Genomic DNA, 27,123 nt, shown 5'->3' with positions numbered 1-27,123 from the left:
TACACTTTGAACCACAACTCCACTTCCAGTTCTCTGGAGTCTCACAGACTTTCCTGCCTGGGCTGGCTTTGGCTTGCAATCCTCAGATCTTAGCCTCCTGAGTAGCTAGGATTATGGTTCTGAGCCACCAGCACCCAGCTGAGAAAATATACTTTAATGAGAGAATTATGAGTAGGCTAGAGAAATAGGGATTCACATTCTGGTAAAACTTATCTGCAAGTTGAGGTAACTACATCGTCACAAAAAATATTCTTTAATGAAAGAAGTATTAAGAAAAAGGACACATTATGATAAAAGGAACACATTTTTTTCTGGAACTGGAAACAATTCTAAGCTTTAATCAATCTAGCAATTCATTAAGTTACAAAAATAACTGGAGCCAAGCACCCATGGCTCACTCATGTACTACTAGGTACTCAAGAGGCTAGTAGTTCAAAGCCACCCCAGGTAGAAAAAGTCTATGAGACTCCAATTAACCAGCAAACAGCTAGAATGGAGCTCTAGCTCAAGTGGTAAAGTGCTATCCTTGAGCAAAAAAGGCTCAGGGACAATGGTCCCAGGCTCTGAGTTCAAGCTCCAGTACTGGCATCCAAAAAAAAGAATATAACATTTTAGTTACACTTCTTTCTGGTTGGTTGTGAGTCAAACTCTGGGCCTGGGCACTGTCATTCAACTTTTCAGCTCAAGGCGAGCACTCTACCTCTTGAGCCACAGTGCCACTTCTGGTTTTCTAGTGGTCTATTGGAGATGAGAGTCTCACAGACTTTCCTTCCTGGGCTGGCTTTGAACCGTGATCCTCAGATCTCAGCCTCCTAAGTAGCTAGGATTACAGGCCTGAGCCACCAGCGCCTGGCTTAGTCACACATTTTTTAATTCAGATTTGCCTATCACTTATTCATACTTTGTGACAAAATGCTAATATAAAGTACTAGAACCATGAAACAAAATTCTAATAAAAATAGAGCATATTTGCATAGTAACAAGATTCATCTCATGCATATAACCTAGAACCTTGAACTTTTAACATATTGGAAAATGTCTTGTTGAAAAGGACCAAGACATGGGTACAAAAGCAAAACCATCAATACTGCTATCAAAGTAAAACATTCCATGCACCATATTGATGGCTTCAAGATTCCTTCTGCCATATGTTGTTTTAAAGAAAGACCGCTCTTTTATCTTGCCATCGACCAGCAGAATTCCTGTGCCTAGTCGTGGGAAAGCCAGCCCCACTAAGTTGCAGTTGTTCATCAAAGGAGGTCAGGAAGCAGTGAGCCATGTTGCCTGAGCTAGCATGTTCTCGGTGTCCTGCCAAGAGCACTAAGAACACTACTAGTTCAGGTACAGTATAGTGACAACTTGTGACTATAACCCACCCTGTTCTTACAAATGTTATTTATGACAGAAGATCCTTTCAAGATTCTTCAACTGGGGCTGGGAAGGTGGCTCAGTGGTAGAGTGTTTGCCTTGCATTCATGAGGCCCTGGGTTTGATTCCTCAGTACCACATAAGAAAAAGCCGGAAGTGGCACTGTGGCTCAAGTGGTTGAGCGCTAGCCTTGAGGTGAAGAGCTGAGGGACAGTGCCCAGGCTGAGTTCAGGTCCCATGACCAGCAAAAAAAAAAAGATTCTTCAACCTCAGATATTGACAATGTGATAATCTGGTAAAATTTCTCCAAAATGTTAAACTGCTTTGTTAAAAAATGTGTCCTTGCTTGGTAATAACTGCTCTGGTGATACCTGAATGAACTGTTTTCTTATCACATATTGGTAAAACTTCTTGTTCAGTCAGCTTCGAAAAGCACCAATTTCCCTCCCTCTGTCATGTTGACAAAGCCTTTCACCAAGACTGACCAGGAAAAAGTAAAAATTACAAGTAAACATTCATCTCTCCAGTCTGTTCATTAAACAAGTCTTTATTGAGCACCTACTCTGCGCCCAGCACTGCACTAGGTGCCTTGGAGAATACAAGTATTAAGAGATGGCATCCACCTTCCAGGAGCTTACAAAACTAGAGGCAGAAGTAAGATGTATGTGGGACTCAGGCAGCATGTGATATATACAACGTGGGCAACTCCGGGACAGTGTGGTGGCTAAGATACCACCCAGATGCAGAGTGGCTGGGAGCAGTCTCTCAGAGCAGGGGGGAGGAGTCAAAACTTGGATAAACAGGAAACAGGTAGAACAACTGGAATGGATAAGGACAAAAACCGGGACCTGACTTTGGCTGGAGCAGGAGCCTGTGTTCAACTGTGTCACTACAGGTGACTGGATTGGTCTGGGATGGGGGTTGGACCCACAGGCAGTACAAAGACACTTGAGATCTTTCCTGACATGAAGATCGAGGGCCCTGTTGTCGACTCCTCTGCCTTCCTTCCCTCTCCTAAAAAAGAGCCCGGCCACTGAAGAGGGCTGGTGGCAGAAGTCCTGGAGATACTGATCAGATCCTCCAAGGCAGAAGAGATTTTACTCACCTGGGTATCTGACCTGGTGTTTTTAGATTCCCAGGTTGAGTGATACGTCACAAAGACTAATCTGCAGAGGGAATGTTTTATAGATTGCATATTACCCCCCCAAGTCACATATATCTAGATCCTTCCTCTAAAACCACAGGTAGCTACAGAGAACCCCACCTCATGACCTGTGGCAATCTTGCGACGCTCATGAGCTTCATCAAATAATCCCCATTGGCTCCAGGTGGTCAACTGAAATGTCACGGGAGCCTCAGTGGATTTGCAGTCAGTATTTCCAGCATCATGTAGCATCTAGTTGAGTTAGGGTAAGAGGAGGTCTGCTTAAAATGGAAGATTGGCAAGAGTAAATTCAAGCAAGGGGAACCTATAGGGGGGTCTGAAAACAGCAAACAGCCTCAGGTATAAGCAATCCTCATTTCCCAGGCCAGCTGGCACAGAATGCCACATTGAACCAGAAAATGCTGCCTCAGCTCCTTATTCCACCACGCGAGCTGGGGCAAAGGGTGGTCCGGCATGAGGAAGGGAGTTCTCATGGTCTTCAGGGGCAGAAGGTCCCATGGAAACCAGCAGGGTGGGGAAGAGCCCAATTAGGGCAGTACAACAGCACTGAGTGAGGCTCGAACCACCGCCATGGGGAGGTAGGTGACAGTGGATTTGGGTCCTTCGTCTCCCCTGCTCCAGGGGCTCGAACCAGGCACCACTTCTCCATCACAGAGTCCTGGAAGCCCATAGAAGTAAAGCTTCTTTGGGTGTGGGGCCCAGGCTAGTGCTGGGACTTAAGGTCTCAGAAGGAGACGTGTTCCTGGCCACTTGAGCCACAGGAAGGGGACCAGCCGGCGGGTGAAGGTGGTGGTAAACGTGTAGATGAGTTCCTGTGACTCTGCATTAGTGAAAGTCACGGTGCCTCCTTCGTAATCCAGGGCGATGCCCACTCTCCGGGGCCGCAGCGCTGGGAAAAGTTGGGCCTCGGGGCTGGTGTTGGCCCAGATGCCTGAAGAGGAGAGGCGCAGCGCCCACACACCATCCTCTGGCCGCAGGGAGAGGTCTCCCTTTCTCTTCACAGTGTCTCTGGCCACCCCCACCATGCAGCTTTCCAGAACTTCCTCCTCTTCTTCCTCCTCCTCTTCTTCTTCATCTCCCAACGATTCCTCATCTTCGTCTGTTTCCCACTCATCGTATCCGTCCTCGTAGCCAGCTTCCTCTTCTTCCTCCTCCTCTTCTTCTTCATCTCCCAACGATTCCTCATCTTCGTCTGTTTCCCACTCATCGTATCCGTCCTCGTAGCCAGCTTCCTCTTCTTCCTCCTCCTCCTCCCCTTGCTCCTCCTCCTCTCCATCATCTTCATCCTCAGACCAGCCCTCCCTTTCCACCTCCACTTCCCAGTACACCTTGCCCCAGGTGAAGCCCTTACTGCCTAGCACCCCTGGCTCACAATCAAACTGTTGGGGATACAGGGAGGAGCCCTGGTACAGGCTGGTGTAGGTCACACATTTCCAGTCTTCTGACAGCTGCAGATACCCGCTGGCTGACTGTGGGTCCAGGGTGACACTTACTGTGGGAACAAGGGAAGAAAGTAAGTGTCACTAGTGAGCTGGAAAGGGTCCCCCGATCTCCGTGGCAAGACTGTCACACTGCAAAAGCCAAGGGATGCTATTTACCTCTTGGACTATGTGACTAATGTCTCTTGGAGCTACGTGGTAGAGCAGAACTGGGAAGCAGATGTTATGGGTACACAGTATGGGGCTCAGCAAGAGACTTCTGGACTTAGGGTGCTACTGCTATTTCTCTCAATATAGGAGCACATAGTCAAGCAATGAGAAGAAACTCAGCCATAGAAAAAGGACAGATGGTATAGGATCAAATAACCAAACATGGTACACAGAAGGGTTGACCATCGAGCAAGTCCATGGAGAGTAGAGGAGGAGAAATGCCAAGTGAGAATTTCTTTAGGGGGACTTTTCTTTATTTGAGGTAAATCTGGGAAGAATATTTATAGACTCACCTGTCTTATATTCCAAGTCTCTCAGCAGCTTTCCTAAGGGGGAAAAAAATAGAAAGGACAGTAGTGACTTTCAAGCCCACCAAATAGTTGCCCACTTTTTACTAGGATGGTATTAAGTACGTGACACAAGGTTCCATCCTGGATGGCAAGGAAGAGGCAGCAACCTCTCTGAAGAGGGAGGTGGGGAAAGAGGACACTGAATAGCCAAGTGGCCTGGTTCTACACGGTGGCCCATCCTGATGGGTGCTTTCCAACCTTACCTTGGAATTGTGTCAGGCCTCGCTGCAGAGAGAGAAGCTTATCCGAGAATTCTCCTGTCTTTCTTTTAACCATGTGAGGGATGGGTTTCCCAATCCAGAACTTCTTCCGTGGATACCTGAGGAGACGGACACATAATAACCTGTGACTAGACTCTTCTTGCTTATCCTCATGACAATTATGAAGATTTAATTAAAGATTCTATCTCCCACTGGATGCCAGTGGCTCACACCTGTAATCCTAGATACTCAGGAAGCTGAGATCTGAGGCTGGTGGTTCAAAGCCAAACCAGGCAGTAAAGTCTGTGAGACTCTTATCTACAATAATTACCACAAAAGCCAGAAGTGGAGCTATAGCTTAAGTGGTAGAGCACTAGCCTTGAGCAAAAGAAGCTCAGGGACAGAGCCCAAACCCTGAGATCAAACCCCAGGACAGGCACAAAGAAAGAATTTTAAAAATAAATAAAAACATAAAACAAGGGGCTGGGAAGGTGGCTCAGTGGTAGAGCGCTTGCCTTGCATGCATGAGGCCCTGGGTTCGATTCCTCAGCACCACATAAGCAAAAATAAAAAAGCCAGAAGTGGTGCTGTGGCTCAAGTGGTAGAGTGCTAGCCTTGAGCTGAAGAGCTGAGGGATAGTGCCCAGGCCCAGAGTTCAGGCCCCACGACCAGACCCCCCCAAAAAATAAATAAAAATAAAACAAGAAAAAGAAAAACAGGGATCCAGTGACAGACTCCATCTATACCAGGTTTCTCCTCTTCCCACCCTGCCCCACATCTCAAGCAAAGACAGTGGGCCCAGGAGCTGGGGTTCTACAGAGCTATGCACAAGGGCAGATCAATCACCAATCTCCAAGGATGTACTCAGGATTAACCAGAGATGTAGGTACCTTTGGCACAGCATTACTCCCCACTCACTAGCATAAACCATGGTCAGGGAGAAGCAACACGATAGGGGAATAAACACAACACACATAGGAAGCTCATTTACCTGTTGACAAAGTCTCTAGTATCCTAGAAGAAAAGAAAACACAAGCATTAATGTGATCAAATAAGACTGCATTTGTACACAATCAACACTGTATTAGAGGGAGGGACACAGCAGTGGACAAAACAAAGGTGGTCCCTCCTAGCGAGCTGACATTCTAGTAAAGCAATGGAGACACAAACAAAGGAAGTATAAGGATAGAAGTAACTAGAGGTAACAGAAGACTCGGCCAAGTAAAGACTGGTAAGAAACGGGAAAGCGAATGGGAAAGGAGGAAGAGCAAGCTCACCGAAGGCATGGGTGGTAGGACTTTTGAATTTTATTCCATGTTAACTAGAAAGCCACCAAAGGGTTAAGCAAGGGAAAGATATGTGTGATTTGCTTTCCATAAGGCTAATAAAGGACTTCTAGAATGTATTCCTCCTTTCTCCTGTTTGATAGTCAAAACTCCTAGAGTTATAACTGGTACTATCCAGAAAACATTTCCCAGGTTCTCTCAATTATATCTGGTCATGTGACTAAGTTCCAGCCAATGGGATGTGAAAAACATCAACCACTTCAATTTCTAGGTTTTGTCCTTTAAGAAAAAATTGCCAGCTCCTCTTTTCTCCTGAATTTTGGACAGTTTTGGTGATGAGGACAACATCCCTAGACACTGGTGGAACAATCAGAAGTAACCCAGCTTCCCTGATGACCTGACAGATGTCTTCAGAAGCCTCTACTTCTGAACTGCTACTAAGACAAAAAATACACTTGCTTTGTTTGAGCTACTATACTGCAGCTGGAATGGAAGAAGAGAGGTCAGTCTAGAAGTGGCTGCTGTAGGCCAGGGAGATGCAGATGGCCGCAACTAGGGTGATGGCAGTAGAGACAGGAGAGAAGCTACACACTCCTAGGATATTTGAGACAGACTCAAGTGGGCTTGCTAGCCAAGGATAATGGGGGACAGGCCATGGCTTGAGCAGGAGGGAGAATGGCAGCACTGTCTATGTGAGGGAAGATAGTGACGGACAGGGTAAGAGGAAGGGGGTTCTTAGGAAATGCTGTTTAGATCCTCTTTTCTGAGTCCAGCCACCACAGTGCTCAATATTAATTGAATTTTTTTCCACTCATTCCACATATCTTTATTAATTATTAATCTTTCCTACATGCCAGGCACTGGTCTAGAAGCTTGGGAGACAGAGGTAAAAAAAAGACACAATTCCCTACCTGTGTAGAGCTGACATCCTAGCAGAGGAAGCAGACAACAAACAACATAACAAATATAATTATGTAGTAAGTGATAAGCACTACGGAAAAAAGAAAACGAGAATAGGGTGAAGGGGGACAAGGAGAGGGAAGCTGATGTCCTTAAGGGGATAAGAACTAGCTGAGCACTTGGTGGCTCACATCTGTAATCCTAGCTACTCAGGGAGGCTGAGATGGAAGGATCATAGTTCAACGCTAGCCCGGGCAGTAAAGTACATGAAATTCTTATTTCCAACTAACTACTCAGAAAAAGCTATAAGTAGTGCTGTGGCTCAAGTGGTAGAGCACTAGCCTTGAGCAAAAAGAGCCTGGTGCTGGTGGCTCACATCTGTAATACTAGCTATTCAGGAGACTGAGATTTGAGGATTGTGGTTTAAAGCCAGCCAGAACAGGAAAGTCCATGAGACTCTTATCTCCAATTAATTATCAGAAAACTGGAAGTAGAACTGTAGCTCAAAGTGGCAGAGCATGAGGCTTGAGCAGAAAAGCTCAGGGACAGCACCCAGGTCCTGAGTTCAAGCCCCAACTGGTCAAAAAAAAAAAAAAAAAAGGCAACTCAAGGACCTAGTCCCTGAGTGTAAGCCCCAGAACTGGCGCACACACATACACACAAAAAAGGCTGAGAACTTAGAAAACAAACGGAATGACCAAAGTGTGGCTGCACAGGACTGTTCTAGAAGCTACAGGAAGAACAGCAGGGCTTTACTGCAGAGTAGACAAGTCAGAGTTATATCCTGCCTTCAGAGGAGTGGCAATCTGCCCCCTGCCCTGATCCCCCGGTCCCCCACCATGCCCAGCCTCTTACCAGCATGAGCTCAGCAGCTGGCTGTCGTGCCTTGCCCTCCAGCTCAGAGATGACCACGGTCAGCCGGGCAAGCTCCCCGACACCCCGGGTCTTGAACTTCTCCCTGCCCTCTGTGAGCAGCTGCTCCAGGGTGGCCAGCTGGTCCAGAAGATGCTGCTCCCGCTTCTTCAGGAACTGGTGTCCCTGCTTAAACTCTGCCACGATGTACTGCCTCTGCTCCTGCAGCTTCTTCTGCAGGAATGGAAAGGAAGAAGGGTGCCTAGGGGTGCAGGAGGCCTCTAGGACCAGGGCTGGCTCTTTCCCTGTGACCCTCACTCATGGGTTATTTAGCCTTTGACATGGGGAAGCCACTGTGTGCTGCTGGTCTACCCTCCTCTTCCCAAAGACTCCATTAGTGTGGTACAGCTCCCTCCACTGTTTCCAGAACCAACTCTGCTGAGGTTGAGTCACTATGGTTCCAGGTGGTTCTGTGTGGGGTTCTGGGATGCTGGCAGGAATCTCCTGCATCATACTCATAAGCCAACATACTTTTCCCCTCCTGGACCACATCTGTGTTGCCCCTTTTCAGTAAGTTTTGCTTCATTGATGTCATCTAAAAACTGGTTAATCTTCCCTTCGGCATCCCATAATACTGCAGAAGCCGATCCTGCTATGTGGGGCAGACTCCTGTCTCCTCAGTAAAACTGGACTGGGATGCTCAGAGATGGTGTCCTTTCCTGCCTCCAAATCCCCCTGCCAAGTCCAGGGTCTGCCTGAATCCTCAGTCTTGCTGACTGATGCTCAATTACAGACACCCATTCACGCCAGGGCTTGAGGGTGCACCTTGGCCTGATAGCTATCTCCAGCTATCTGTCCCCATCTGCCCCTTCCCAGGGCCTAGACCCTATTTGCTGAGTCTGGCCCAAACATTCCTTCATGTGCACTTTCCCTCCAGAAAACTGGAACCATCTTACCCACTCTTTCCCGCCAAAATCCATCACTAATCAAGCACATAAGGCACTGCCTATTTTCCACCTACAGCAACCATGGGCTTGGACGTCACTCCACAATCAAAGCTAATCTCCCTTTCACTCTCAGTTTGGACCTACAGCCGGCTCCCTCCTTCCACACCCTCTAGCTGCCCTCCATTCAGGAAATCAAGTCTTTCCCTTACTTCTTTGAGAGTCAAGTTAGGCCCTCCTTAGTCCTCTGGCAAAAAGATGCACCTGCTACACATGGGCCCTGCAGCTGAAGTGAGTGTCATTGGGGGGCGGGGGTGAGGGGACCAGGACCCTTGCAGTTTGACTACCTACTCATGGGTCAGATGAGAAATAGACCCAAAGCCTAAAGCACACAGCTAGCTCATATAACTAAAAACCCAGGTCCACCAGTTACCAGCCCCACATTCATCCTTCCTTGAGCCATGCCTAGAAATCCCTCCCAGCTGCCATCTATTGCCTGGCTCACCCTGCCCACCCCTGCCCAGGTGAACTATGACCTTAGCAGCCCACTCACCAGCGCGGCCAGGATATCAGCCTCTCCCTTTGCTTGGAAGCCCTGAATTTTGTCTCTGTCTCGCCTTAGGATGCTCAGGTGGTTCAGGATTTTTTCCTGTGGAAAGACAAGCAGTGGAGACAGATGGATGCTCTGAGCAAGGACTCAGCCTGCGTCCTCAGCTAGAAGAACCCTTCAGAGGGGTCTAGGCCAGGCCCCTGGGGGAGTGCAGTCCTGAGGAAGGAGGGCTTACCCTCTGGGGCAGGGCGGCCTTCTCCACGAGGACAGCCGTGTGGGGCCGGTGCTCCCGGGACTCGCGGCACATCACACACAGCAACTTGCCGTCATCCTCGCAGTAGTAGTGCAGTTTCTCATGGTGCCTCTCACACAGCTTCACATCCTGCTGCTCACGGGACGCTTCTCCTGGCTGCCGGCCCTTGTCCACCTTCAGACGCTCAATGTTCTCTACCAGACTGGCCAGCTGCCACACGGGCCGGATGTTCTCCTTCTTGAAAGGCTTCTTACAGAGCGGGCAGACTGGGCGGTTTCCTGAGACAGGGCGGACATCTGTGGTGCAGCTTCGGCAGAAGACATGGCCACAGTCAATGGTCACGGGGTCCCGCAGGTAATCGAGGCAGATGGAACAGGTCACCTCCTCTTCCAGACTGCGCAGTGGGGCCGATGTGGCCATAGTGCCTTAGCTCAAGTTCAAGGGAGGGGGAATGAGGGAGGTCCTCTGTTCACTGGCGGGGTTTCTCCTCCTTGAAAAACCAGACAGGGAGTCAAGTGCAATTAGGAAATCTAGTCCAATCCCCTCATTCCACAGATGAGAAAACTGAGGACTGGAGTGAAGAGGAGGGTGCAGAGCAGGGCTGCCCAGAGCCTATACCTGGCAAGACCCCTTCCTTCTGCTTGCCAAGGAGTTGCTCCAGTGCGCCAATTACAACAGAACGATCAGCCACTGACTCTTGGAAAATGGTTCTAATACATACCCAAATCAGTGTTTACAGGGTGCTTGCTCCTACTCATGCAGTGCACAAACTGTCTGTCCATCTATGGTCCTGACGGAGCCAAAGACTGCATTAGTTTGCTCCTCTTCTTCAGATGTGAAGAACTAAGAGCAGCAAACGTTTTGTTTTGTTTTTTTAAGCCCAAACTCCAAACAAGCACCAAGGGTCTGTATGTTGTTGTCTCCTTTTAGGAGTGTTTCCCAGGGCTATTCTGTGGTTTGGGTTCAATTCACTCCCCCTAGAAAGCTGGACTCTTTAAATTCAACCTATCAGCAGAATCTAGCCTGGTTATACTGGATACATTCTCAGCTCTGAGTCCCCCATTAAGCTAGCCTGGCTGCTCGGCTCTGCTCTGCTGCTCACAAGAGCAGACTGTTCCAATTGAGCTCATGGCGGGGAGGCCAGCCCCGAGGAACGCTCAGTTCAGCCGGCTACAGGGAGGCACAACTCAGTCCACAAAGGACTTGGCTCTTGCTAACCTTTTTCTGACCCATTTCTGACCATGGTTACAAGGCTCCACACAATCTGTCTCCTCTTCCTCCAGCTCTATGACAATAGAGAAGCCATCTTACGTACTTTGAGCCTTGATTTATCCATCCATCAAAGGGGAGAGCCATATTTGCCTTCAAGTTTCTCATCAGGTTATATGAAATAATTATGTCATGCATGCTAAGCCTAAGCCTGTTCCACAAAAGGAAACCTAGAAGACCCCAGACCCTTGACTCCCAAATCTAGCGAGTGTTCAAATCACAGAGTTGAAAGTAATGGCAAGAGAGTAAATAAGCAGAAGCAGCTACAGTACCATATGTGCTCTGGTACACTAGACCTCAGGGTGGGTGGGGGTGGCTGCTCTGCTATCGATGCATGGAAAGGGATTACAGCTCTTGTTTGGAAGGCAGTCAATGGGGCCCAAAGGTAACTGCAAGCTTGAACCACAGGCAACACTATTACTGATAGCACAATGGAGCCCCAATAGAGCTCAGTGGCCCTTGTCAACAGTGACATTAATAACCCAGAAATAAATAGACTTATAAAGTTAGAATATCTATTCTTTTTTGTGTGTGTCAGTTGTTGGGATTGAACTCTGGGCTTGGGCACTGTCCCTGAGCTCTTCAGCTAGCACTCTACCACTTGAGCCACACCACCACTTCTGGTTTTCTGGTGTTTAATTGGAGATGAGTCTCATGGGCTTTCCTACCCAGGCTGGCTTTGAACTGCAATCCATCAGATCTCAGTCTTCTGAGTAGCTAAGATTACAGGTCTGAGCCACTGGCGCCTGGCAAGCATATCTATTCTTTAAGGATCTATTGTGATAATATATAAAAATGCTTTATAAAGAGAAAGTACCATTCAAATGTATGGAATTATTATACTGTTGATAGTAAGTTCCAAATGGAAGCACTCATGGATTTAGATATGTGTGACTTTAAGAGACATAATGAATATGGGGGGGGGGAACACAAAGGAAGGGATCAAGAAATTTAACTGGCAAATGAAGGTAGCATCAAGGCTCAAGAATATCAGAGATGTTAAGCAAGTGTCTGCTCCAGTTTCCTGGTTTTATTTTTGAGGATAAAGGTGGTTCAACAGCTCTTTCACTTAAAAGGATTTGAAAGGAGAAGGAAATGGTTCTGGGTGATTTCTGTGGGCTCTGGTGCTCTTTCCTGCCACTTTGTTGAATAGCTTAAAAGTTTAAAAGCTGAGGTTTTTCACTGGGGAAGAGACAGTGTTGTCTCTGGAGATGGGGATTTATTTTGAAATGTACTGGAATAAAAGGACTATGGAAGAGCTCAGCTCATTGGAACCTTAACCCAGGTTCCAATGGACTGAGACCTCTTGAAACAGCATGCAAATTACTGTAGAAATCTAGGGATCACAGGAGAACATAGCTAGTAAGCAGAAGAGGAATAACCATCATATACCTTTCTAGATTATGAGTATAGCTCAGTGGTAGAACATGTGGTTAGCATACATGAGACCCTGGGTTTGACTCCAGCAACAAACAAAAACACTACCACCAAACCAAAGACAAAAGGGAGAAAGAAAGAACCACCTTTTCACTGTCATTATAACACAAGGATCATCAATAATACAACTATCAGAAGTATGAGATGAAAAGTTGGGGGGACAGGATGGTTCCCCATGGTACCACCAATGGATTACTTCCTAATGTAGCATGCTGAGAAGTCCAGTGCTCACCTTAACTCAGTGACAAAAGCCAGCATCACACCAGAGGGCCAGCGGCCATGCTTCCTGATGGAGAACCATGTGCATCTCACAGCAGCACCGATGAAATTTTCTTGCCAAAACTGTCTTGAAAGAACCTAAAGAAGCCTTTGGATTTAACTTCCAGCTCACAGAAAATGAGGGCTGTATGTGAAAGTGCTGAAAGAGGATCACGCCAAGAGGAAACAATCAGATAAATCCAGAATGTGAGGCATTACACTAGACAACCGGCCTGCTCTTTTCAAAACAGAGAAAAAAAATAACAAAATGTGAGAGATCATTCTTGACTGAATCCTGGTTGGGGGGAGGGGCTTAAAAAAACTATGAAAGTATAGTTTGGAGATCATTAGGAGAAATTTGAAAATCGAACTTATTTTCTTAATGGAACTTACTTTCTTAATAGCATTGGTTGAGATTATATATGTTAGCAAAGGATGCTGCATTGTTCAGAACTTCATGACTACATTTGAAATGACTCAACAAACAAAAAGTAATTTTTTTCCTAGGGGAAGGGGCTTTAGTTTTCTTTCATATTCTTAAAAGGCTCACACCTGTAATCCTAGCTATTCAGGAGGCTGAGACCAGTATAGCAGTTCAAGGCCCGGCCCAAGCAAAATAACCAGAAAAAAGCCAAGCTAGAGATGTGTGGCTCAAGTGGTAGAGCACCAGCAAAGTGGGCAAGCAAATCAAACAAGTGTGAGGCCCAGAGTTCAAGCCCCAAGAGGGAAGCAGGGGTTTGTAATCACCAAAAATATAAAACCACTTAATAAAATCCACTTCTTGAATAACCCAGGTTCAAAATGTAGGCTCTGGAACCCAATAACCAAGAAACTAGCAACTTCCTGGCAATGGTGTATGTGTACATACCTGTTAGGATACTCCTGAAGTTCCACGCCCCTCCAATGGGGGGAGTTTTGTGCCTTTGGTAAGCCAGAAACTAGTTACAATTCTGCAAACCAGGGAAGACATTGCCAGGAACAAAGCCTGCAGTGTCCTGCCACTCCTCACAGACAGATCTACCTTCTACTGTTTCCCTTTTCCAGCAATTTACCTCTCCCCTACAAAGTCAAGGGAATGAATAAATACCTAACCTGCATTTGTCCAGACTGGCAGGCCATGACACTGTAATTTCTGGCAGTACATTTTAGCATGTGGATGCTGAGCATGATTTTTGGCTGTGAGAATCACCGTGAGCCGCATCAACTAGCTGAGAAAGTGTTACTGAGAACATCCACACCTTGTTAGGCAGACACTTGCGGTCCCTGCCTCCACTCCTGCCCTGGCCCAATCCCCAGGGAAAAGACAACATTCCAGCCTCGCTCTTCTCAACAGCTGATGATTTTTGCCCCTACATGTGCTAAACTCTCTCAACACTGTAGCTTCTCATGTTGCACAGCTAGCACCTTCCTCTGGGCTCCATGCTGCCTTGGGCTCCCACAAGCCACAGAGCAGTATTTCAGAAGACACTGATTGCTCACTACTGTAATCCTAGTTACTCAGGAGGTTGAGATCTGAGGATCTCAATTTTGATTTCCAATAAACTACTCAGAAAAACCTGGAAGTAGTGCTGTGGCTCAGGTGGTAGTGAGCTAGCTTTGAGCAAAAGTTTAGAGATGGTACACAAGCCCTGAGTTCAAGACCCATGACCAGCACAAAAAAAGAAAAGAAAGGAATGAAGAAAGAAAGAAAGAAGGAAGGAAGAAAAGAAAGGAGGGAAGGAGGGAAGGAGGGAGGGAGGGAGGGAGGGAGGGAGGGAAGAGAAAGACAACACTGACTCTTCAGATGCATATGCTTAGAACAGTACAAGGGCTTGGGTCTGGGCCCCAGCCTCCAGGATAGAGCTCTTTTGACTACCTCCTTCTCAAGCATGGACCTGGGACTCCCTTTCCCACAATCATCTCAGAATTTAGGACTCTCAGCCCTGTGGAGCCCCATTTAAGGATCCTTGGGGCTCCAGATTAAACCTCAATTTTATGTTATTTTATTTTAATTTTTGTCAGTCATGGCGCTTGAACTCTGAACCTGGACACTGTCCCTGAGCTCTTCAGCTCAAGGCACGCGCTCTACCACTTGAGCAGCACTTCCAGTTTTCTGGTGCTTAAGTGGATAAGAGTCTCACAAACTTTCCGGCCCAGGCTGAGTTTGAACCATGATCCTCAGATCTTGGCCTCCAGAGTAGCTAGGATTACAGATGTGAGCCACTGGCGTCTGGCCTAAAACTCAAATTTTAATCTGAAAAAAATAAATCCTCTTAGAAGTAAACTTCTGAGACACTTATAACAAACCTGGAGGACAGAATTCAGGACAAAAAAGCAAGTGATCTGAACATGTAAGCTACAGTGGCTATACTCTTAAATTTTACGACCTGGTTGTGGCTGTGGGCTAGGCAGCAGGCTGTCACAAGAGATGGATGGTGCAATTTCTGTGGTTTTGTGTGGGTTTCACTTTCTATTCCCAGGAAGCACCAATGGTGCTGTGAAGGCAGCACAGGCCACACTCACCATCAGGGCCAGCCTCTGGACACCACTGTCAACAGTGCCGATTCCCACAGGGCTCAGAGAGCCATCATGAGACATGGATGAGACCAGCCTTTAAAGTTTCCTTGCCTCTAGGCAACCCTGCCTTGTGAGAAAATGAAGTTGTCCACATGGGTACCTGGATATTTTTCTGATTTTTGAATCATGAACTCTCTCTTTTTACCTCTAAGAATATTGTTTTCGTTTTTGTCAGTCATGGGGCCTGAACTCTGTCCCTCAGCTCTTCAGCTCAAGGTAAGCACAATACCACTTGAGCCACAGCATCACTTCCGGCTTTTTCTGCTTATGTGGTACTAAGGAATCAAACCCAGGGCCTCATGCATGCAAGGCAAGCGCTCTACCACTGAGCCACCTTCCCAGCCCCTAAGGATTGTCTTGTGCTCTGCACCAGGGAATACAAGAAGAAATCCTTTATTATCTAGTGGGATGACTTGAAACTCTGATGACACATAAGGAATCATCTAGGAAGGTTTCAACACATACCCAGACCAAAGGAACCAAGATGGTGGTGGTGGGCCAGTCTTTGATACTTTAAACCAAACAGAAACTCCTCAAGTGATTCTATAGTCTGGTCAGGAAAGAAGAAAACCCATTATTTACAGATGAGGAAAGTGAGGGTGAGATCGTTGGTGCACTGGAAGACAGAGCTGGTGGGAGAAGCACCCTCCACTGCTCCCCACCCTTAGGAGAAAGAGGGATCTGACCACCCATTGCCTAGAGGAAGAGGACAGACTTGAGTGGAGGAACGGATTGGATCAGCAGCAGGGATGGAGCAAACTGTCAGGATTTTGCAGGGGGAGGGTAGAGAAATAGGAGGAACAGATTATGCAAGACTGTGGGCCAGAATAACAATTCTGAACTTTATCCTAATAGCCCTGGGAAGTCAATGAAAGCTGAAGCAAACAAGTAGTACAATTCATTCAACAGTCAAGAGCTATTTATTTATTAAGTGCTTACTGTAGGTCAGGCAGACAGGTCACAAGAACAAAAGAGCAAATCTGGGCTGGAGATGTGGCTCAAGTGGTAGAGTGTCTAATAAATGTGAAGCTCTAAGTTCAAACACCAGTATCGCCAAAACTAAAAACAATAATAAAATAAAGGTAATAAAGTGAAGGTAATAAAGTCCCTGTGAATCTTAGATCTATTACCTCTAGTGATGTAACTGAAAGATCCTTTAGGACTTCCATAGGATCTGACAGTGGGGATTAGTAAAACCTCAAGGTTTCTAGACTTACTCAAACCTCTGCTGCCAGTGCTCTAGCCACTCCTCCCTTTGTCCCTCAAAAACATCCCACTGAAGTACAAAGTGGCAGGGTGCTCATGTAACCACTCTGGTTAAAACTATTAAATGGTTTTCTGGTGCCCAGATAACGTCAAAATTCCTTCCCTTCTTTTCCTTTGAAAGTCTACGATAATTTAGGCCCAGCCCTCATCTCCCAGCTCATCTCCTGCCCCGCTCTCCCTCCAACTCCACCTCAAACCAGAGCCAAACCCAACCCCTCTCCACGCCTTAAAGAAATGCCACAATTTTGCCTGCAAGACCCTTGAAAACACTATTCTCTCTGCCTAGAATCCCATGCCTTTCCTGCATAGCAAAGCCCTCTTTCAACTTGAGTTCTCAGCTGAACACCATCCCATCTGGCAACCCTGTCTCGACCTCTCAGACTGGGGCTACAAGCACTCCCTCAACCCAGCTCCCCGCCCCTGCTGCACCCTGTACTTCAGTGTTAAGTTCCCATGTAATAGTACAAAGGTTGGCTGAAGACGCCAATACATAAAGTTCAGACAGAGCACATCCGATACAAAGTGTGCGCTGAAGGAATGCAAGCAATCCTCCTCTCCATCAAGATAGGAAATGACTAGCAAGGCCTTCAAGTACAGCTGGTGGCTCACGCCTGTAATCCTAGCTACTCAGGAGGCTGAGATCTGAGGGTTGGAGTTCAAAGCCAGCCCGGGCAGGAAAGGCTGTGAGATTTTTATCTCCAATTAACCACCAGAAAACCGGAAGTGGTGCTGTGGTTCAAGTGGTAGAACACTGGCCTTGAGCTGAAGAGCTGAGGGACAGCGCCCAGGCCCAGAGTTCAAGCTCTATAACCAACAAACAAATAAATAAATAAATAAAAACAGCAAGATACATATTACCTATAGGTCATGATATCCAAGGTTGGCCCAGGAAAGTAGAGAACCCAGGAGGGAAAAGTCTGGGTCTGAAAAAATGGCTCTAATGGAATAAATTATAAATGATAATGATAATAATTGTTCCTTCCCTTTCCTTTAGCTTTAGACCTAAATATACAACCATAAACTATATATACATATATATATATATATATATATATATATATATCCCAGTTTTCAATCTGAAATGAATAATCACTGCATTTTTTTCTTTTTTTTTTCTTGACATCTTGATGAGGTTCATTCATGTGATGATGAGCTGATTTTGTTCACTTGCATTATAGTTGTATGACATTTTGTATGTGTGTGAACACATACAAAGTGGCCTTGAGTCCTCATAGGAAGGACAATCTGCTCGGATCTGACAGATCTCCAACCTGCTCTCTGCCACCTGGGCCTTCCCTTAGGAATTCTGAGGAAACACAAGCAGAATCTTCTTGGGCCCTCAACTGTAATTCTAACCCAAGCCTGCAGTAAACAGTCCTACGTTAAGGTTAAAGCAACCTGGATTTTTCACCTAGCTTCAGCAAAACTGTTACACAGCCCAAGGCTAGATTCATGACCTTTCTAGGCTTCTATCACCATGACAAAATACTAGGGAGACTACCTAGGCCATTCATAGGGGTAAACTGAAATTAAAGTCTGGTAGGTACATCAGTATATTTACCATGCAACATAAAGTTATCAAAGGCATCCAAATCAGAATCAACAGTTGAAATCTTTGGGTCAGAAATCTTACTATTATGTCAGGTACGGGTGGCTCATACCTAGCAATTAGGAGGCTGAGATCTGAGGATAGCAGTTCCAAGCCAGCCCGGACAACAAAATCCATGAGACTCTTAACTACAATTAACCAGCAAAAAAGGCCGGAAGTGGAGATGTGACTCAAGTGGTAGAGCACTAGCCTCAAGCAAAAAAGCTGAGAGACAATATCCAGTCTCTGGGTTCCACGTCCCAGGACCTGCACCAAACAAAGGAAAAGAATAAAGAAAGAAATCTCTGGTGGTTTTGTGCTGATTTCTGACAATATGGCTATCAAGAAGAGAAACAGCAGCTTATCAAATTTAGTGTTGTAAAGATTACAAATGGAGTCAGCTAACTCTACAATCATAGGTGAGAGAGATGGAGATATTGTAACTATTAATACTTGGGAGAAGGGGGCATCTAAGCCAGTAGATGCCAACAACTAGGGATTTACATGTCTATCTTGGTTGTACTGGGGATTGAACTCACAGCCTTCTGCTTGCCACTACACCCTGCCATTGGTTGAGTGGAGTCTCCTGAACTTCTTGCCAAAGCTGGCCTGAAACTGACATATCTCCACCTCTCAAAGTAGCCAAGATTACAGGTTTGAGCCACTGCAGCCACTAGAAGTTACTTTTATTTATTTTATTTATTTATTTTTGCTGGTCCTAGGCCTTGAACTTAGGGCCTAGGCTCTATCTCTGAGCCTCTCTATGCTCAAGGTAAGCACTCTACCACTTGAGCCATAGCTCCATTTCTGGCTTTTTCTGAGTAGTTTATTGGAGATAAAAGTCTCGCAGACTTTCCTACTTGGGCTGGCTTTGAACCAGGATCCTCAGATCTCAGTCTCCTGAGAGCTAGGATTATAGGCATGAGCCACTGATGCTTGACTTAGAAATTACTAATTTTTATTAACACTAAGACATTCATGCCATCACATCTCAGTATCTCTGAAATACGATCAATGACATCATAATTTAACTGACAAAGTATTTTTCCCATGTGAAGCTGAAAATAAGGGTATATAAAGTAATGGCCTCTCAGATTTGAGGTGTAGCATGTCTCACCAGGGTTCCCAGGACCACCTTCCTAACACGTGAATCTCATCCTTTATTCTCTCATTAAAACTCACAAGGGAGACCTGTGAAACCTGTGAATTACCATATTCCTAGAGATTAAAAATCAGTGAGGCATGACCCTTAGGTCCACTTTCTGATTGGGTGAAAAGAGAGGTAACTCATATTTGTAATCTTAGCTTCAGGAAAGTCCATGAGACTCATCTCCAATTCATTACCAAAAAGCTGGAAATGACACACTGTTGCTCAAAGTGGTAGAGCACTAGCCTTGAGCACAAAAGCTCAGGGACAATGCTCAGGCCCTGAGTTCAAATCCCAATACACACACACACACAAGCACAAAGCTCACAAAGCCCAACACAATCTTATCCATCTAGTCCCAAATCCTGCCTCACCCCACTGTGGCTAGGTGAACTTGGAAAACACCCTTCACTCCCCATTCTCCTCCCCTGCCCAGCTAAACCTTTAACAGGACTGGTCCCCCTGATTGAGGTTTTTGCTGTGTCCCTACTCAAGCTCCTGCAGCTCTGGAACACTTTGTGTCTGTGAGAACATGACCACCCTGCTTCCTAACTGGTATTTTACCTGTCTTCTCACCCAACCAGAAAGTAGACCTAAGGGCCATACCTCACTGATTTTTCTTTTAATCTCTAGGAATATGGCCCAAAGCAGGTTTGTTATTGGATCAGTATCATCCACTGGTTTAGAACTTCTCATCTTGTCCCTTCTTTTTTTTTTTTTTTTCCATTCGTGGGGCTTGAACTCTGGGCCTGGGTGCTGTCCCTGAGCTTTTCAGCTCAAGGCAAGTGCTCTATCACTTGAGCCACAACACTTCCAGTTTTCTGGTGGTTAATAGATAGGAGTTTCACGAACTTTCCTGCCCAGGCTGGCTTTGAACCCTATCTTTAGATCTGAGCCTCCTGAGTAGCCAGGATTACAGGCGTGAGGCCACCAGCACCCAGCTTGGCCCTCTCTTTTACTACAGTCCCATCTCCAACATCACACACCTGCTTCAAACCTAGGGCTCACATCTTTGCCACGATTACCTACATCTCCTCCAGTCTCCCTCTGCGCGTGCGCGCGCGCGCGCACACACACACACACACACACACACAATTTTGGGGAAAGGTCAAAAATCCATTTCTCCCCCGCCCCCCCCCACGTTACTTCATGTATTTTCTTTTTCTGACCTAGGGAGGGAGGAACCTCTAAATCTGAAATTACCTCCAAGAAAACTCAACTCAGAAGCTCTACCTGAGGTCTGCAGTGTCTGCAAGGCCTTACCAAGTCTGATTCCAGCTGGTTCTTCTCTTGTAGAAAAATGACCACTGTTCTTGGGCCTTCGTTTCTTTAACTTTTAACAGAAAGATAATGTTTTGCCGGGCACTGGTAATCCTAGCTACTCAGGAGACTGAGATGTGAGGATCAAAGTTCAAAGCTAACCTGGGCAGGAAAGACCATGAGACTTTTATCCCCAATTAACTGCCAGAAAATCAGAAGTGGAGTTGTGGCTCAACGTGGTAGAGCACTAGCCTTGAGCATAAGAGCTCAGAGACAGTGCCCATGCCTTGAGTTCAAGCCCCACAACTGACAAATATAAAAAAAGTGTTTTGCCAAGTTTACCAGCTTGTGTGAAGTTCAAGAGTCATTACATACATCATCTTTACAATAAAATTAAAAAAAATAAGCCTCCACATAAGTAAAACTGTTTCTACTACTACAGAAAGCACTATTATAAAAGGAGGAGCAAGATGTCAACTTGAAAGAGCATCCATGGCCAAAGCTGTAACTTTTTTTTTTTTGTGCCCGTCCTGGGGTTTGAACTCAGGGCCTAGGTGCTATCCCAGTACTTCTTTTGCTCAAGGTTACTGCTCTACTACTTAAGCCACAGTGCTACTTTCAGCTTTTTTGGTAGTTTAGTGGAGGTAAGAGTCCCAAAGGGAAAAAAAAAAAGAGTCCCACAGAAGCAGGCGCTGGTGGCTCAGGCCTGAAATCCTAGCTACTCCGGAGGCTGAAACCTGAGGAGTGTGGTTCAAAGCCAGTGCAGGCAGGAAAGTCTGTGAGACTTTTATCTTCAATTAACCACCAGAAAACTGAAGTGGAGCTGTGCCTCAAGAGCATTAGCCTTGAGCAAAAGAGATCAGAGAAAGCACCAGACCCTTAGTTTAAGCCACACGATGGACAAAAATAAGTGTTCCACAGATTTTCCTGTTCAGATGGCTTCAAATCTCCATCCTCATATCTCAGCCTCCTGAGTAGCTAGGATTTTTTTTTTTTGGTCGGTTGTGGGGCCTTGAACTCTGGGCTTGGGCGCTGTCCCTGTGCTCTTCAGCTCAAGGCAAGCACTGTACCACTTGAGCCACAGTGCCACTTCCTGCTTTTTTTCTGAGATAAGAGTCTCACGGACTTTTCTGCCTGGGCTTTGAACCGTGATCCTCAGATCTCAGCCTCCTGAGTAGCTAGGATTACAGGCGTGAGTCACTGGCGCCGGTTGTAGCTAGGATTTTTACAGGAGTGACCCACTGGCACCTGGCTCAAAGCTGTAACAATGTAAACAACAAAATAAATATTGGATTATAAAGAAAAGGTTAAAATCTGAGTCCATACTGATATAAACAAATAACTGGATAATTGAATAGGGGAGAAGAACAAATCTTTCATGAAGAAGAATTTCACCAAGTAATATATGCAAATTCTTGCCCTGAGGCAGGGAGAGTAACTCCTCACTCTTAGGCATGGAGTGAACAATGTGACTTCCTGCTAAAGAACACAGTATGCACTGGGAGAGAAATACAGTATGCAACTTGTAGAAATACAATATGTAACTTGGAGAAACCTAAAAAATAAGTGATTGAGATCAACATCAAGACAGACATAAATCATGATAATGGCATGAAACCCTTGATATAAATATGGTAATTCTTCCATGATTCTCCTCTAAATAATCTATAAACTCAGCTTTAGAGGAGGAAAACATCAAATATTGATAGAAAGACATCCTACAATATACATGTCCACAGGCTATAGTTTAGATTACAGTTATCCCTCAGACGTCCAAGTGGAAAAGACTTGCTCCTCACCTTGGTACTATTGGGAGTTGGTGAAAATTTTAAGAGATGTGGCTGAGTGGGAAGTTTTTAGGTCTCTGGAATAGTGCCCTAGAAGGGGCTTATAAGACTCTTGTTTCCTGTCTATGAGGTGAGTTCACTCATGAGCCCCCTCCCCCACTACAGGCCTAATCCAACAAGGGCCAACTGATTCTGGACTGAAACCTCCTAAAGTATGCACCAAAATAAAAAGGCTTTTCTCTTTGCAAGCTAATTATCTTAGGAATTTGTTACAATGAAGAAAAGCCGATATAATGATATTCCTCAAAACTGTCAAGGTCAACCAAAGTCTGAGAAATCTGCCACAGCCAAGAGACATAGCAAGTAAATGCAATATGGTAACCAAGATGTTAGGAAAAAAAAAAAAAAGAAAATCTGAATATACTGTTGGCTTAGGCCAATAATAATGAGCCAAGCTGGGGACCAGTGGCTCATGCCTGTAATCCTAGCAATTTAGGAGGCTGAGATCTGAGGATCTGAAACCAGCCAGGTCAGGAAAGTCCATGAGACTCCTAACTCCAAAAAGCTGATAGTAGAGTTGTGGCAAAATTGGTGCTAGCCTTGAGTGAAAATAGTCTGAGGGGCAGCACACAGACCTTGAGCTCAAGCCCCAGTACCAGCAATAGTAATAATAGTAATAGTAATAATAATGAACCAATACAAATATATGCCAGACTGATGTAGAAATGATGAAGAAAAGGAAAACAGATTTGCACTATCTGGGAATTCTGAACTACTTTTCTCTATTATTTTATAAATCTAAAACTTCTAAAACTCAAGTATATTAAAAGTCGCAGTTTTGAGAAAGACTAGAGAAAGTCTCCTTTTAGAAAATGTGATTTTTAAAAAAATTAAAACGGTAAAATATGCTGGAGGTTATCATTTCAGCTAACAGAAGGTTCAGGCATGCATGAACAAATGTCATTCTTCCCTCTTTTGAAGCACACAGTTTGGTGTCAAAATCTGGAATCTACTGGTCATTTTGAAGTGTTTCCCTCTCACTTACTTTACAAAGTTAAATTTATGCACTTTATTTTTCCTGAGACTAAATAGCCAGAAAATGTGCAGGGAAAAGACACGGTTCCAAGTATATGTGGCTAACATCAATTTACTCTGATGTTCAAATAAATAAATAAAAAATAAAAAAGGAAAGGAAAAAAAAAAGGAAAGGAAACCTGACTTTGATCATGCAGCGGGATTGGCCATCAACCTACAACGCTCCAAACCACCAGACCGTCATCCGGGTCCCGCGGACTTGGGGCTCCGGGGACTGGAAGGGGTCGGACACAGAAACGGAACAAGACTCTCCAGTTAGGGGCGAACGGAGGGTCAAGCGAGCGGGAGGGGCTCGGCCGGTGGGGAGGACGCCGCGAACTCGCCCCCTCCCCAGCTCCCCCGGCGGCCTTGGCCCGGCTCTCTGCCCCTGGGCCTGGCGGCCGCATTCAATCACCTCGACCTAGAGGCGCGTGTGTGCGATCGCGATTCCGCGGCCTTTCGGATCGGATTCCCCCGCTACTCACGGGTCCAGAGCTCCGGGCGGCGAACCCAGCGCCCCGTGGCGCTCGTCTCCCGCTCCGGTGTGTTCCGGGTCTCGTTCCTCCACGAGCCCAGCAGCGCGACAGCGCGTCCCCGCCCCGTAATCTCCCGGCTCTTCGGTGCCCTCCGCCGAGATTTCTCTCGGGCCAGCTCCGGGATTGGCCCCTGCCGAACTCCATCCTCCAATGGGAACTTTAGTTTCGTCTACGTCACTGATCACCGGGCAAATCCCCAGGCAGCCGCGGGGGGTGGGGCAGCGGGTCGGGTGCAGAGAAACTGAAATCTGAAGGGGCGGGGGCGGGTCCCAGTGGGAGCTGGAGTTTGGCGCGCAGGGTTGGTGCCCAGTTGCGGGCTTTACTGGGGACTAACTTCTGAAGCCTCATGAGGCCCCTATATCGGACTGGAGTAGCCAGGATCCCCTCTCCGCCTTCTGAGATTCCCCCCCACTTCCGGATTCCCAAGCACTGGATCAGGGTCAGCTGGCGCTTCTGGGCGAAGCGACGCTTGCCAGGTGCTTAGCGTTAAATGTGACTCCCCACTCCCAGCGCGGTCCGAGTGTGCTCCCAGCGCCGGACGGGACGGATGTTAGCAAGCAAATACTCTTAGGGTTTATTTTGCAAAAAGAAAACTACCATGGTAGTGCCTGCACGTAAAATACCCTTACATAAGCAGGCCTTGTCCCCACTAGACAGAAGAGCAAACTGAGGGTTGGTTAGTTAGTATCCGTGTCTCTGCTAATCGGCGCGGAATATGCAAAACCGCAGAGCCCGCACCCGCCGGCGGGAACTCGGCTACGCAGGGTCCTCGGAGGGCGCTGTTTCCAGGGGGCCCCGAGCGAGTTCCCGCCACCCGCGCCCCGGGAGGCCGACCACGCGGAGCACTGCGCGACCCCCGACCGCCGCAGGGCTCCTGCTCTGCCTCCGTCGCCGCCCCAGTCCCGCGGCGAGTTCAGTCCCTGCGCGACCTTGGCGCTTGGCGGGTCCGGCACTGCTGCGTGGAAGCCCCTTCCCCACTGCATCCGCAGCTCCCCGGGCCGAGGGGCGGCAGCGGCCCGGCCCGGCCCCTGCGCCCGGCTGGAGAGAGGCTTCGCGACCCCTCCAGTCCACGTGTCAGGGTAAGCCGAGAAGCGTAGAGTGGGGTCGTGGTGGGTGGCAGGTGTTAGGATGGAGTGTGAGGAAGGAGTGCAGTTAGGGTACTAAAGCCTAAAATCGATCCGATCACCCCCTCCCTGGCTGGGGATGGGGAAGTTTGAATAAAGAGCTGGTGAAGGGGATGGGCTCCACCGTGGTGGGGGGTGTGCTCTGGACTCTACACCCACCTGCTCCTGTAGTTGATGGTGTGGAAAGAAAGTGCCACTGGGTCCTTCAGACATTCTGTGCAAGCTCCACGCCTGGCAGTTCATTCCCATCAGTGAGAAATCTCTATCTTTGGTTAAAAGCATTGGTGGTGTCCGTCTGTAATCCCAGCTACTCAAGAGCTGAAGGTAAGGAGGATGGGATGGATGGAAAGCGCACCCTTGGGAAAACCACAAGATTCTTAGGAAAATAGGAAAAACAAAAAATAACTGGGGGGCAGAGTGTGTCTCCAATGAACTCAAGCCCCAGATGGGGTGGGGTCTCTATATTCTCGGCACTTTGCTTGCCTGTTTATTTTGAGGCAGGGCCTTGACATGTAGCCCAGGCTGACCTCTAACTCACAATCCTCCTGACTCAGCCTCCAGAGTGTTGCTGGGGTAACAGGTATGCCATGAGTTTCCTTGGTTTGCACCTTACCACTTGAGCCATGCCTCCAGCCATGGCTTTTGCTGTTTTATTGTTGTTGATGGAGCCTCACAGGCTTTTCTGACAGGGATATCTTGGAACCATAATCCTCTAGTTCTCAGCCTCCTGAGTGAGCCATTGGCATCTGGCTTAAATTTAATTGGAGGGCAAAGGGTGCCAGTATTGGAGTTTGAACTCAAGGCCTCGGTACTGTCACTTAACTTTTTCACTCCACTTCCAGCTTTTTGGTGGTTATTTGGAATTCAGAGTCTCACATACTTTACTGCCTGGGTTGTCTTCAAACCACAATCCTCAGATCTCACCTGGCTTTTTGAGAGCTAGGGTTACAGTAATGAACCACCTGCACCTAGCTTTAAATTGAATTTTAAATCTGTATTTTTGCTTTCTAGCAAAGACTTAAACTAATAAGCAAATTTTCTGCTGTTAAGAATTGACTGCTTTTCGGGCTGGGAAGGTGGCTCAGTGGTAGAGCACTTGCCTTGCATACATGAGGCCCTGAGTTCAATTCCTCAGCACCACATAAGCAAAAAAAAAAAAAAAAAGCCGGAAGTGGTACTGTGGCTCAAGTGGTAGAGTGCTAGCCTTGAGCTGAAGAGCTGAGGGACAGCGCTCAGGCCCAGAGTTCAGGCCCCAGTACCAGACCCAAAAAAAAAAAAACAAATAAATATTGTTTTTCTTATTGTTCTGTTTTTACTTTCCTTATGGATTTTTCATATATATATGTTTTTCAATATATTTTTCATATATCCTTGGAAATAAGTTTTTATCCTATGTCAGAACACCCTCTAGTAAAGGAACAATGCCAGTGGTTCATGCCTTGCTACTCAGAAAGCTGAGATCTAAGGATAGCCGGTATGGGCAGGAAAGCACATGAGACTCTTAACTCCAATTAACCACCAAAAAGCTGAAAATGGAGCTCTAGCTCAAGTAGTGGAGTACTAGCCTTGAGCAAAAAAGCTCAGAGATAGCACCTAGGCCCCGAGTTCAAGCCCTAGACACATGCTCATGCTCGCTTGCGCATACACACATACACACAAGCAAGAACAGGTCATAAGCAATTTTCCCACTGTATGTGTCGAATTGTCTATAGTTACTATGCAATTCAAACACTAGGTGGTGATGTAGGACAGGTTTCTGCCATAAGTCTAGGACTACCTAAATTAAGAGCTTGAGGAAGGGGGACCTGTGGTTTTGGAAGTTCTGGAGAGTACCTGTAACAGCTCTTTCAGAGGTACAGACCTGTGGTAAACTCCTTTTTGATTGCCTGGTAAGTAACCCCTCTTAGTCCCTCCTTTTACTCATTCTACTTGGATTTGAGTTGTGCTTTCTGCTGTCAGCACCATGCCAGTTTAGAGGCACATGGTTTGTTTAACCCCCTTGGGAAATTCACACAACATCAAAGCAGAGATATAAACTAGGTACACAATTTTAACAGCAATTGATAGGTATGCTTTTCTTTTATTGGAGATAAGAGTTTTATGGGGTTTTCTGTGTAGGCTAGTTTCAAACCTTGGTCCTCAGACCTTAGCATCCTGTGTAGCTAGGATTACAGGCATGAGCTACTGGCTCATGTTTAACTTTGTAAGGAACTACTCAAGTGTCTTCCACAATTAGCTGTACCAGGGGCTGGGAAGGTGGCTCAGTGGTAGAGTGCATGCCTTGCATGCCAGAGGCCCTGGGTT

The 27,123-nt window shown here is 46.6% G+C and overlaps 1 protein-coding gene across 6 annotated transcripts; it reads right to left on the bottom strand.

Moving 5' to 3' along the window:
* Positions 1-2,669: 2,669 nt before the first annotated feature.
* Positions 2,670-23,757, bottom strand: LOC105997076 (tripartite motif-containing protein 26). Of its 6 annotated transcripts, XM_013031377.1 has the most exons (11): positions 23,645-23,757; positions 15,503-15,587; positions 12,456-12,641; positions 9,500-10,007; positions 9,268-9,363; positions 7,774-8,004; positions 5,724-5,746; positions 4,736-4,851; positions 4,476-4,508; positions 3,781-4,025; positions 2,670-3,687 (listed from the first exon to the last, which is right to left on the bottom strand). In XM_013031377.1, the coding sequence occupies exons 4-11, from the start codon at positions 9,935-9,937 to the stop codon at positions 3,250-3,252; spliced, it is 1,620 nt and encodes a 539-aa protein (XP_012886831.1). In that variant the 5' UTR covers positions 9,938-10,007; positions 12,456-12,641; positions 15,503-15,587; positions 23,645-23,757; the 3' UTR covers positions 2,670-3,249. The 6 variants fall into 6 exon arrangements, with proteins under 6 accessions (XP_012886831.1, XP_012886826.1, XP_012886828.1 ...); XM_013031372.1 differs by having other exon boundaries at positions 2,670-4,025; XM_013031374.1 differs by lacking the exon at positions 23,645-23,757 and adding an exon at positions 15,977-16,010 and having other exon boundaries at positions 2,670-4,025.
* Positions 23,758-27,123: the final 3,366 nt, after the last annotated feature.

This window comes from Dipodomys ordii, unplaced genomic scaffold (genome assembly GCF_000151885.1).
Source record: "Dipodomys ordii isolate 6190 unplaced genomic scaffold, Dord_2.0 Scaffold138, whole genome shotgun sequence".
In the NCBI taxonomy this organism is placed as follows: domain Eukaryota; kingdom Metazoa; phylum Chordata; class Mammalia; order Rodentia; family Heteromyidae; genus Dipodomys; species Dipodomys ordii.
This window is presented reverse-complemented; position numbering and strand designations above follow the sequence as displayed.

Bases quoted from the DNA above. Each gene is read 5' to 3' on its own strand.
- LOC105997076 (XM_013031372.1), bottom strand. From the start codon at position 9,937: ATGGCCACATCGGCCCCACTGCGCAGTCTGGAAGAGGAGGTGACCTGT. The intron at 8,005-9,267 runs GTGAGTGGGCTG...CCATTCCTGCAG, and splicing joins CTGATATCCTGGCCGCGCTG to AAGAAGCTGCAGGAGCAGAG. The intron at 5,747-7,773 runs GTAAGAGGCTGG...CTTTTCTTCTAG, and splicing joins CAGCTGCTGAGCTCATGCTG to GATACTAGAGACTTTGTCAA.